The sequence below is a fragment of the Gallinula chloropus genome (genome assembly GCF_964237585.1).
Source record: "Gallinula chloropus genome assembly, chromosome: 3".
Taxonomy (NCBI): Eukaryota; Metazoa; Chordata; class Aves; order Gruiformes; family Rallidae; genus Gallinula; species Gallinula chloropus.
The window spans coordinates 74,598,671-74,610,965 of NC_140087.1; the positions used below are offsets into that span (position 1 = coordinate 74,598,671).

Here is a 12,295-nt window from a genome sequence, read left to right on the forward strand (position 1 = left end):
GGTGTACTATCAAATTGCATCATGCTAGAATTTGTCAAAGAAGCTGTCAACCCAAATGTAAATTTTGACCTTTCTCAAAGCTATTCCTCTGTATGTTGATCAATCTGTTGGGGATGAAGCAGTGTCCACATAGTTTGAGATTACTAGTTCATCAGAGGGCTCTTGCATTTTTGGGGGTGGTTATGAGGGTGATGGTCCTAAACACTTGAGATGTTTCAAGGCTTTTCTGACTCTTTTCATGCTTCAGAAATTTATCAGATGGGTCAGACCAGGTATTGATCCCCAAAACACATTTTTTGACTGTTGGCAAGGGACCATGGAAGACTCCTTCTGAACAGCTGATGGGTTTGTGGGCTTCGATTCCGGCCAAAGTCGTAACATAAAGTGTTTCCAGGGTGCTGTGGCTTGAGATAGAAGGATTGATTGTTACAGGTTTACAATATTTTCCATGTGGGTTTTCAGGCTTAGTTACTCCTGTTATGTCTGAAGTTAAGACTGTCCTGTTGGGCTGAGGGTCGCCGATTCCAGTCCTGTCTTGCCTACACACATGTCACAGCCCAACACAGGGGTGTCCAGTCGTGTGTTACAAACAAGAACATTTCAGCTACATTCTGCTGACCAGCCCAGCCTTACATCTTGGGCACACACAGTACTTTTGCCATGAGACAGTGCTGCTTCTGCTGTAAGATGCCCACACTCTGAATCCTTAGGAGCCTTCCAAGATATCTCAAAAAAGAACATATTTTGGTTTATAGGTGTGAAGTTGAGTTAGACTTTCTGTACCGGTGCACCATTGCCACAGCTGGCCAGCAAACATCATAAGGCAATAGCCACAAGCAGCTCATGATATTTCTGCCATTGAGACAATGAGTATGAAACACTCTGTGCTTATACAGAAGGCATTATTCACTGTAATACTAAAAAGTTAACTGTTGTAACTTTTCAAATCACTGGCAGGTCTTTTGTAGTGGAGCAAACTACTATAACACTTCCTTTTGAATTACTCAAGCACCTTACAAGCATGGAAATGGAGAAATGAGGAGATTTGTAATTCTTTTGTTGTCTGTGCAACAACAGTGAGACTGTATTTTGACTACAAATAAATGCATTTTAATCTCTGTGTCTGAATTTTGGTTCACAGATCACATTGTGTGCACAGTTTGGATAGATGCATGTATGTGTTTATGTCCATAGGTACACACAAATCCTTATCTATTTCAGTATTTACTTGAGCTTTAGATGGATGAAACAGTTAATAAATTAATTTTACTTTTAATTGGTTAGAATGTTTTTTAAAAAAGTAGGTCCTGATCATATGAGACATGGATAAATACAGCCTATCAAATTACCTTCTGCCCTCATCTAAATGAACTTTTGGTCTAATTTTCCTTTGAGAAATTTTGGTGTCAGATCATGCTAATCTGGGAGTTGTTCTAAATATTGCAAGGTTATTCTTCCTCCTTTTTTTTCCTCCATCTGTTGAAGGTGTGAGAAAGAAATGCAGTTGAGTAGGTATGAATAAGCTTTGGGTCTGCTGCAGAGCCAGGCATGAAGATAGGTCTGCATTTATTTCTGTATATCTGCTGGGTTTTTTTTTCCCTTAGCACTACATTTTTCTCTAATTAGTTAGAGAACCACGTAACTTCTGAGATCCTTTGTGATAAATACACATCATAACTTTGGCAACTATCTGTCCAATTCTGTCAATGATACGAATGCTACTCCTATTTCCACAGAGACCATGGTCCCCTTCTACATCAGACTATATAAATATATATGTATCTATAAAGCTGTAAATAGCTTTATATACTTCAGAAGTCTTAGCAAACATGCTTTTTTGCCCCCAGGACCATGTTGGAAAATGACCAGTGTAGGCATGTTTGAGATGGTAATATGACATGCTGTCATGTATTGAGCCCTTTCTCCCTCTAAATGTAAATTATATATGAACAGATATAGATTATGGATATGGATTCCCTATTGCACAGCACAAGGTTCAGAGTGTGAATACACCTCTGCTTTCCATGTTCTGAAAACCCAGGCTTAGCTCTCCTGGGTTAGCTCACAGCCCCCTCAGTGACAGAGGTAACTCACTTTAAACTCTCCCTGTCATCTGTCGCCTTGCGCTTTGTCTTCTTTCAGGTGATAAGAAGCACAGAGAAGGGATCATGTCATTCAGTAGTCACATTATTTACAGAAGCTATGAAGTTCCATGGAGTTATAAGGTAGAGAGATATGAGGTAATGGATTTTTTTCCCAGCATCGTTATTGTCGGAAAAGAGTCTCTGCTGGGAGCCTCGATACTGCAGTAAAACGAAGGAGTACAGGTTGCAACGCTGTTTATAGTTGACTGTAGTTTGGCTTGGTGTTGTTGGGGGCAGGTGAGGAATGATGAGCATGCACTGCCTGCTCACATAGTTATTGAAATGTGTACAAATCCGTATTCTGAAACCCAGGACCTTGGGGGTCTGTGCGCTCTTGTCGCAGTTCTGCGTGGCTGGGTGCTGGGAGAGAATGGGGGTGCAGAAAATGGCTGCTGTGAGGAGCCGCTGGAATTCTCTGCAGCCCCAAAGTGTAAACAATTCAAGGCCAAGAGATAGTCACAGCGCCTCTGAGAATCACATATGGGAGAAACCAACCCGGAAGCAGCTGCATTTTGCCCCCAGTGAAGGGAGTGAGAAGATGCAAGGAGCTGTGCAGACCGCAAGGCTGGAGAAGGGTGGGGCAGGAGGCGCCCCAGGTGCTGGAGAGAAAGATGCCCCTGCAGCCCGTGGAGAAACCCATGGAAAAGGCCGAGACCCCACCTACAGCCTGTGGAGGGGCTCCATGCTGGATGGAGCAGGTGGAGACATAGAGAAGATATTGTGACCCTACGTTGGAACAACCCCCTGCCAGCACTTGCAGCCATGAGGAGAATCGGAGACACAGAGATGAGTGAGAGAGAGTTTCACGTCAGAACAGGTTTGCTGGCGGGAGGCTTGGAATCCCGTGGAGGACTGGGACTGAGAGACATTGTGATAAAGAGATAAAGCCCTGTGGGAAAGGATTCACATTGGAGAAGTTCGTGGAGGACTGTATCCCATGGGTGAGACCCCACAGTGCAGCAGGGGGAGGCTGTGGAATGAATGCCCTTCTTCCCCCGCCCCCCCCCCCCCAGGCTGAGAAGGAAACCAACTTGCAAGGGACTGGCCGAAGCCCCCATCTCCCAGTCCCTGCCCCCCTGTGCTGCCATTGGGGTAAGAAGGGAGTGAAATCATGACTAGAGTGAAGTCTGCTAAGAAGGGAGCTGGGGGGGAGGTAGAAGTGTTTTAAGATCTGGAAAAGGAAAACAGCTCATGAAGAAGTAACTGAGAACCCCGTTTTTTCCCAGCACCTGCCCCCTCTACTGCGAGCAGGGGGAAGAAGGGAGCAAAATTCTGACTGAAGTCTGCTAAGTGGTGGAGTGGTGGGGGAAAGTGTTTTAAGATCAGGTTGCGTTTGTTTTAAGATCTGGTTACGCTTCCAACTCCGGTTTTTACTGTTCTTTGTAGTGTAGTGTAATAAATTAAGTAGTTTTCTTGCCTTCACTCTGTGCTGCGTCTGGTTTGCCCATGTCATACGATGACAGGATGATCTCTCCCTGTCCTTATTTTGACTCCTGAGCCTCTTAATACATATTTTCTCCCCTGTCCAACTAAGAAGGGGAGTAATAGACTGACTTTGGTGGGCATCTGGCCTCCAGCCAGGGCGAAACCACCACAACTCTGCAGCTAATGGAGTGTGCCTTCCCTCTTCTGGTACATTTGGTACCATGAAGATCACTGAAACCCCGATTCTGATTTCAGCAGCTGGATGACCCCAATACCATTTGCAAAAATAACACCCAACTGCATAGAGACCATGGGAGTACCATTAATTAAGGTTGGGTATGTTTAATATTAATGGCTCACAAACTTTGGTTTCCCTTCTTGCAGATAACACTCATTTTCTTGATTACCTTTAAGATTCACGTGCTATGTATATAGGCTTATTGGCAGAAGAATAGTATGCATGTTGTCAGATGTGTGAGTTAAAATATTGTCTGGATGACAGTTGCTCAACATGTTTGTTACATCTGTGCATGTGACTGGAGGCCTGGATCATGCTAGACAAACAGGTTCATCTTACTTTCTCATGTTACACAGTAAATTAAACCATTTTTAGTTTTGAAATAGCCAGCTAAGAATATTCTGTGTTAGGCTAGAAGTCCATGTGTGCAGGTGTCTGTGGAGGAGTATTTGTGGGGTAAGGTACAAGGGGATGCTGTGCCTCCTCACAAGGCTCTACAGTCTGCACTTTTAGTGTCTTGAGCTCAGATTTATGTCTTTGTATGCATCTTCCATGGACCTGTCTAATTTATAAGGGACATACATAATCTAACTTATTTTACTCTATGAAGATTTCACCTCAGAAGAGATCATCTGGCCATGAAATTATGATATATGACTAGTATGCTTTATCTTAGGGAAGTTGTGGAAGCACTAGAGAAAATCAGATTATAGAAAACATCCATATGGATAAATTGCACAAAGTGTAGTGATTTAAGTACCTATCAATATGTAATGTCCCCAAAACCTACTGCAACAGGCTTCTCTGAAAAATGGGAAGGAGATGTAGAAGTGACAGCTGTGTGCAACTTAGTTTGACTCTTAGTAGCATTGAAAGCATTTCTGCTGAGAGGTGGCAAAGCATTGTTAGCTGAGGGATATGTCTGAGCTCATTTGAAATGGTTATTCTATATCCTAGGGGATGCCAAGACTCATATATCTCTTTCTCTGGATAAAGAGGAACTTTAAATTTATTCTTGTGGGCTGCATGGCTGAACTTGAGATACATGTTGTCAGCATCTTTGAAACTACAAAACTGCCACTTGAGACCCCAAACAGAAGTGGAGCTTGGTGGAATCCAGCTCCCCCTTTTGGTCTTCGTGTTTTATTCTGTTTGATGTTTGCAGATTGTGTTGGGTGGAGGATCTGAAAAGCAGAGGCCAGTCCTCTGAATACATGCACTTCTCTTTCATACTCAGCTTATTGTGGTAATGCCCTGGCTTCTCCAAATTTCTGAAAATCTAAGCCTTGGGGTGGTTTTTTGTTTGCTTGGTTTAGTTATTTTCCTTTTTTTTTTCTGTTTTATTGATATGTAGTGGTGTTGTGCAGCTGGGTTGCAAGTTTTATACAGATGCTCACATTTGCCTTTTTGTTTTTAGGAATAATCTTCTGAAATAATTTTATTCCATGAAGTGTTTTCTCCCTCTCCTTTTTTTTTTTTGTGAATAGCTGACAAAACTTGAAAAACAGCAACAAAGAAAAGAGAAGACCAGAACCAAGGTGCCCTCTGAGTCAAGTAGAGAAAGAAATGCCCCCCGTAACAAGGATGACCCCAGCGCAAGCAGTGGAGCAGAAGGAGATGTGTCTTCAGAAAGAGAGCCTTAGCTCTCATTCAAGGCAGGCCTCAGGTTGGTCTTTTCCACTCCTCTGGAAAGCTGTGTCCTCTTTCTTGTCAGTCTCTGGCCCCAGGCACTTTACTGAAGCAGCACATGCAGAGAGTCGCATTAGAGGTGCTGAAAGGTGAAGTCCTGATAATCACGCTGGTGGGTAACCTCTGCTTCTGCCTGTGGTCGGCACACTGGGATGCAGAGGTGGGTGAAAACCTCTTCCTAGCTGGGTGCTTGGGTGGAGGTGTGCACCTGTGAGTCTGGCCCAGCCACCACTGTGTCCAGGTTGACTCAGGAAACCTGTAACTTTTGGTCTTGTAACACAGCAGTCACTTAAGTCAGAATCATGCTTCTTTGTTCTTCAGAACAGAGACAGATGGTTGTGTTTCTCTGTCTTTACCTAGCAGGCAGGCCTTTCTGGAACAGCCTCTGCTGTTTGTAATACCCAAGGAACCTGTGGCCCCTAGCAATAGAAGTGGAAAACATTTTAGAGGTTGGAGACAGGCCAGATCCACAACTTCCTGTCATGGCTCCTACCCCTCCCTCCTCAGCTTGTTCTTCCCCAGGATGACTTGATAACAGGCTATTTCTGTACCTCCCCCATGTAATGAGAACAGTGAGAGCCAGGCTGGCTCCTGAATTCAATATGAGGACTGGGATTTCCTCCCCCTTCAGGCACTTGACCTGACGGACGTGCCTGGACCTGAGGGAGTGGAACTGGAGTGTCTGAATAGACCCAAATTCCTTTTCATGTTTTATCTACATATGTAGATATGTATTTATCATACTGTACCAGTCAGTTTTAAATCTTCATGGGGCAGATTTCCTTGCCTGCCTTGCCCCCTGTGAAGCCTGCGTTGCTGATTTTGAACATTCAAACATAGCCAAGCTCTCAAGAAAGTATTATTTCCCTCCTCTGCACACCAAGGCCCTGAGCTGGCTGTGCAGTTCAGCTATTAACAGCTTTGCAAAGTTAAGCTATAACCTTTCTCCTGTTTTTCCATCCCTGGAGTTCAGTCTGGCTTGTGATTTATACAATGCAATATCATGCATTGCTCAGGAGGTTGCTTTTCTTTTTTTTAACTCCATGAATTTTCCTAGTGGTCAGACACTGGGGGATGATTTGTCCCTGCTTACTGCAGGGGGGTTGGACTAGAAGACCTCTAAAGGTCCTTTCCAACCTTACCCATTCTGTAGTTCTATGATTCTGTGATTTCTGGTTTATAGAAGTTCCTATTATCTGTGTTGTATTAATATGAATGGATTTGCATGAGGTGTTTAATAGATTTCTATGCTAATTTGTTTTGGATTGGCCTAGAAAAGGGATCAAAGAAACTTTCAAGTCCACCAGCTTTTCTTCTCTGGTCTCACACAGAGCACCTTCAAGACTGGTGTGGAATGGTTCTGTTCACTAACTGGGATGCAGTCAGAAGTGGATTGTTGCGTGGTGCAACGCCCAGAATCACATAAGCTGTGTTCTCTCTGGCTTTGTGTGTGGTGCACCTTCCTTCCTGTTTCAGTACTGGAGAGGAGCAGACACACTGGGAAGGAGAACGTGTTCCTAGAAAATAAAGTGAGGATGTGCCATTTCTCACCAGCTGTTGGCCTTGCTGCTGTGCTGCAGGAATACAACGTTTCCCACACTGTTTGTGGGTTGTGTGTTGAAATGAGAGCATTTTAGAGAGCAGGAGTTTGCAGGCATTCTAGAGTCCTTTGGTAAATTTGACCTTTCCAGTAGCATTTGAAATTCTAGGGAGCTGAACGTCTCTGAAATGTGATCTACTGAGAGCCTGGCATTAATTTACATGCTGTGACAATAAGTAAAGATACTTTTCTTTACGAGATTTGAAGGAATCCTGCTGTATTTCTACTCCACCTATAGTAATATTCCTGTTTGTTTGCCTTCCACAGTTGCTCACACAAAAGCTACACTGAATTCTTGAAGAGAGACCCAACATTCACCTCAGCACCACTCTTCAACGACTTTGGAAAAGAATGGAAAATGGGGAAAACAGAACTAAGACATCAGAAACCTTTATCATTCTGTATTGAAACAACCAAAGCAATGCTATCAGATTCAGTTGTTAATGTGTAGTATCAGTAGTAAAAAGGACTTGTAACATTTTTGTGTACGTGTTTTCACATGACTGCTGAATAAAGGGTGACTGTAGGCAGACTGTAGCAGAACATTCACTGTCAGTACATAAGGTCCATTTCAAAGATAAATCAGGGTTTTTCCTTAAACTTACACTTGAATTCTGAAAATTATCCAAGCAGGCTTGTATTTTGATTCTCACTCTGTGGTGTCATGTGCTCCCTGTTTCCATGGCAGCGTGTAGATCTGTGTGTGTTTCGGTATATCCTTCAGCTGCTACGTAACACCGAGTTAGGCAGTCCAGTCTTTCTGCATGGATTAAGTTATTAAAAGGAAAGATCAGCTGCTAGTCGTTTCTCATGTGGAACACATCTGTCTTGTAAACTTTTTTAAAACCAGAAAAGACTTTATTAAACAAATGATGCCAGCTCGAGTGCCTGTTGGTGTTTGTGGATTGCGTTCCCTAAGATACAGCGACGTGTTTAACGGTGTCAGTGACACACAGCAAAGGTAACAAGCCAGGAAACACCTAGGAATGTCTCTCCTTCAAAAGTCAGGTTGCTGCCCTGAAATCTTTGTGCTTCCCAGCACATCAAAGTCCTTCAGGTACTTCATGGTGGCTGTCAAATTGCCGCAGCAGCTGCTCCACATACTGCACCATGCTCCTGCTGACAATTCTGTCATATTTATCAGAGGCAGAACAGTGTTTGGAAGCTGCCAGCAAACAAGAGCTGAGCAGCATCTGCACAACTGCTCTCCTGTGGCTGTTCAAGCCAAGGAAGTATCAGGGCAAACGAAAGCTTGCAAATCATCACACCTTTGGCTTCTTCCAGAAGTGGTGGTGGTACCTTTTATAGAGGGTATTCTTCAGGTCTTATGGCCTTTGCTACCCACCTGCTGTGGCCACCATCAGAGCCAGGACACTTACTGCACCACTGTCTGTACCCAATTACAGGGATGACTTGCTGATGGTAGTTGTTCTTAATCTCAATGTGTATCTTGCTTACAATGCTGGAGACTGTGGAGCCACTGTGGTTAATTTTTTCAAGCTTACCTCTTGTAGACTCCTTGTTTAGCAAAGTTATCAGTCAGACCAAGACAGTAGGGATTCAGAACTGCACCCTGACATGGCTTTCTAAGCTATATGAAGCTGAAGTCAAGATTTGGCAAGGCACTCCCCTGATGTTTAACAAAAATGGTGAGTAGCCAGGACAGGTTGAAATGTTACACTTGGTCTACATCATGTTTCCTATGGCCATTACATGCAATTTAGTTTGCCTGAAGTCACAGCCTTGGCACAAGCAGTGCTTTTTCACTTCCAGGTACATGTGTTATTCTGTTAGTCTTGTCCCTTCAGAGTCTCCCTCACTTGGGTCTACACCCTGATAGGCTGTTGTCAGATTAGTGCTTAACTGGCTGCTGAGGGCAAACAATCAGGAAGAAAGTGAGTGCCTGCCTCTCAGGTGATGACATAGCTGTTGACCAACCAACCCTCAGACCTATTTCATCTAAGTTAAGTGGCCTCCTTGTTCAAGTGTATTTGAGATCTGATCTTCTGCTTTGCAACTTGTTCTTAAGAGGATAAGGGTGTGAAGAAAGCCCCACAGCCTCTTTGCACCCTAAAAGGTAAGCTGGTAGAAGTCAAACTAAAAAAAAAGTCCAACAAAACCCAAAAGAATAGTACAGGTTGAAAAGGAAAGAAGTACTCTGAATACATCTCAGGGTAGGCAAGAGGTGGTATTCTAGCTATGCTTAAGCAGAAATAAAGGGTGAGGAAGTGGTGGCTGCTGGTCAAAGATGGGGTGACCTGATGCTTGGCTCCTTGTTCAACCACATTTTCTCTGAGTGACTGGGTTAATGGTCTTTTCTGAGAAACTTGGTAAAAAGTCCTATGGTTTTTTTTCCTTACAGTGAGTTGTAGGCAAAAGCCAGGAGACCTGGATTCCTGGGTCTGTGCTGCCAGGCACTTAAATTTTGGTGCAGGCTCAAAATTTCTTTGCCTGGTATTTCTTGGGCTTGGTTGGTATCTAGTGCCTTGGTGAGCTTTTGTTGTCTCTGGAGGAGACAAGGCTTTTAGTTGGGATGTTACTGATGAGGCTGAATGAACTGGGGCTGTTCAGCCTTGAGAAAAAGAAGACTAAGAGGGGATCTTATTAATGTTTATATATATCTTAACAGTGGGACACAGGGGGAAATGGCCAGCCCCTTTTCAGTGGTCTGTGGGGACAGGACAAGGGGCAATGGCTGCAAGTTGGAGCACAGGAAGTTCCGCACCAACATGTGGAAGAACTTTACACAGTGAGGGTGACAGAGCCCTGGGATAGCCTGCCCAGGGGGGTGTGGATTCTCCTTCTCTGGAGATACTCAAGACCCATCTGAGCACCTGCCTGTGTGACCTGTCCTTGGGAGCCCGCTTTGGCAAGGGGATTGGACTTTATGATCTCTGGAGGTCCCTTCCAACCCCTATGATTTTGTGATTCTGTGATTTTTTTTTTCCCTAAATGCTAAAAATGGCCTTATTTAACAAAAAGGTTTCTTGGTTTCATGTGGTTATAAAATGTTAAGGGACAATATGAGTGAATTACAAGTGACTACTTGTTACTCCCTTTTCTTCAGATTCAGACTTTGAGGCTTTTCTCCATTTTGCTGTCCCAGCTCACAGTGCGGTTTTGCTGGAGATGGCTTCTTTGATTTATGGGCTGGAGTCAGGAGGTGACTAATGATTGCTAATAAAATCTTTATTATAATAAAGCAGCTCCTCATTCCATACCTTACAATGTCTCATCTCCAGCTGCACGCTGGCTGCCCTCAGGTTAAAGTCCTGCAGGCAGAACCTACAGGCTGGATGCTTTGGGGAGCAGCCCAAAACCAACCCACATCTTTGTGATAATGCTCCATGGATCCCGGTCAAATCCAGCAGGTTCCTTTCTGCTTCCTCCTGCACTGGTGTCTCTGCCTCACGCTGTCTCATGAACGTGAGCAAAAGTCATCCCCTTCAGAGAAGTCTCTTGAGTGCTGAAAAATGATACAGATGACAGATGAGAGTCGGTATTATGGCTCTCAAGCTGAGAAACTGCTGGAGTCCGTCACTTTGTGGTGGCTTCAGTTGTTGACAATTCCATGTGGGGGGTTTTTAACAGTCTCCACACACTGACTGTGTGGTCAGCGAGCGATCCCACCTGTACAGCAAGGGCACGTGCAGCTGTGGAAATCCTGACAAGAACACGTTCTGTAAAGGCCTGGTAATGTTTGCACGAGTGGTGTTTGTGAGGAAGTCATGCTGGGTTTTCCCATTGGAAATTCCCGGTGGGTATCTCTGAGATGATCTAGTTCTAGGTATTTTCTGTAACTGTTTGAAGTACCAGCTGACATGGGGGCGTCTGCAAACCGTTCTGCATCGAAAAGCTCACTCAGACTCCCCACTTCGGGTCCTGTTTTAATTCCAGCCTTATTTTCTCAACAGAATGCTCCCCATGGAAATGTCCCTGGTTAAGCAGAAGTTATGCTAGGACTCCTCTGAAAACATACCTCTAACTTTCATTGATGGCTACAAACAGAAAAGGTGATAATTCTAACCTTAAAAAGGTGTTTTATAGGTGTTTTTGCATACATCTCCATGCAAGTACTGAATCTATGGTCTATGTTGCTTTAAAAAGTAGGATTTTGAGAGTGGAACAGCCTGAGTAAGTGATGCTCCTGCAAAACCATTTGGAAAAACGATTGGCTTACTTTAATTTGGTGTGTAAATACAAATGATTTAAAGGCAAAATAACTTATGGCCATTGATGTAAGTGCTCAATGGATATGCTCACTGCTTCCAATTGTAGGAGCTAGTGCAGACAGTTAATTAAAGTAGTCTGATTTACAGAGATGCTACTTGCTGGAGAATCCTTGTTTGAACATGTTGGCAGCAGCTACTCTCTCTCTGCTTTGAGTTGGTGACAGTCAGATGACAGGTTTCGTTCTCAACATCACTTACTGCACCTCACTAAGTTGCACCTTCCCGTGGTGTGTGGATTTTGCACTGGTGTGGCTAGAAATGCTTAGCTGGTGTAAGGCATGAGATCCTACGGCTCATCGCTTCTCCATAGTCCGGAGTGCCCATTCTTTTCCATGCTGATCTCACTGTTGCCACAAGTAAAGCGATTTCCCTGTGCTGCAGGAGAAGAGCACCCTGTCTCCTCCCCAGTCCGTGGTTTGCAAAGCTAAATAAGCCACATCCTGAGCCTCCTTGTGCCAGCCAGACTCCTGCTCTCTTGTTTGCCCTGGCGTACATAGCTCCAAGCTGAAGACTTTTAAAGGGAAGAGGAGTCAGGCTGAAGCTTGTGGGATTGCTGAACATGTCCCTAGGGATGGGTCATGGAAATGCTGAGCTGTGGATGATGGCCTAGGGATCCCATACCTAGCACAGAAGGGCTCATGGAGCAGGTATAAACACCCCCCCGCCCTGAAAAACTCCCTAATTTCCCCTCATAACTATATCATGCAATTTATTGGCATGGGATAGCTTAGGAAGACACATACGTAAGTAGGAGTGAGATCAGTGAATAAGAGATACCAGAAGCCAAATACAGCTGACTGGGTCTGAGTACCTCTGTGGTCCTCCTGTGCAGACTTGGGTGTTCACCATGGCCCCTCAAGAGCAGGATGTGCTGCCAGGCGCTTAAATTCTGGTGCAGGCTCGAAAACTCAAGGTTATTTGTGCCTGCACACCCCCATTAGCTCACATTTCCATTGATGCTCCGTGC

General features: G+C 44.3%; 1 protein-coding gene across 1 annotated transcript in view; it reads left to right on the plus strand.

Moving 5' to 3' along the window:
* The window catches only part of DTD1 (D-aminoacyl-tRNA deacylase 1), a 31,639-nt gene extending 23,672 nt beyond the window's left edge, over positions 1-7,967 (plus strand). Inside the window, exons 5-6 of the mRNA XM_084262585.1 lie at positions 5,295-5,473; positions 7,364-7,967. Of these exons, the coding sequence (XP_084118711.1) occupies positions 5,295-5,450 (156 nt within the window). The 3' untranslated portion in view covers positions 5,451-5,473; positions 7,364-7,967. The remainder of the gene's footprint in view (positions 1-5,294; positions 5,474-7,363) is intronic.
* The last annotated feature ends 4,328 nt before the right edge of the window (positions 7,968-12,295 follow it).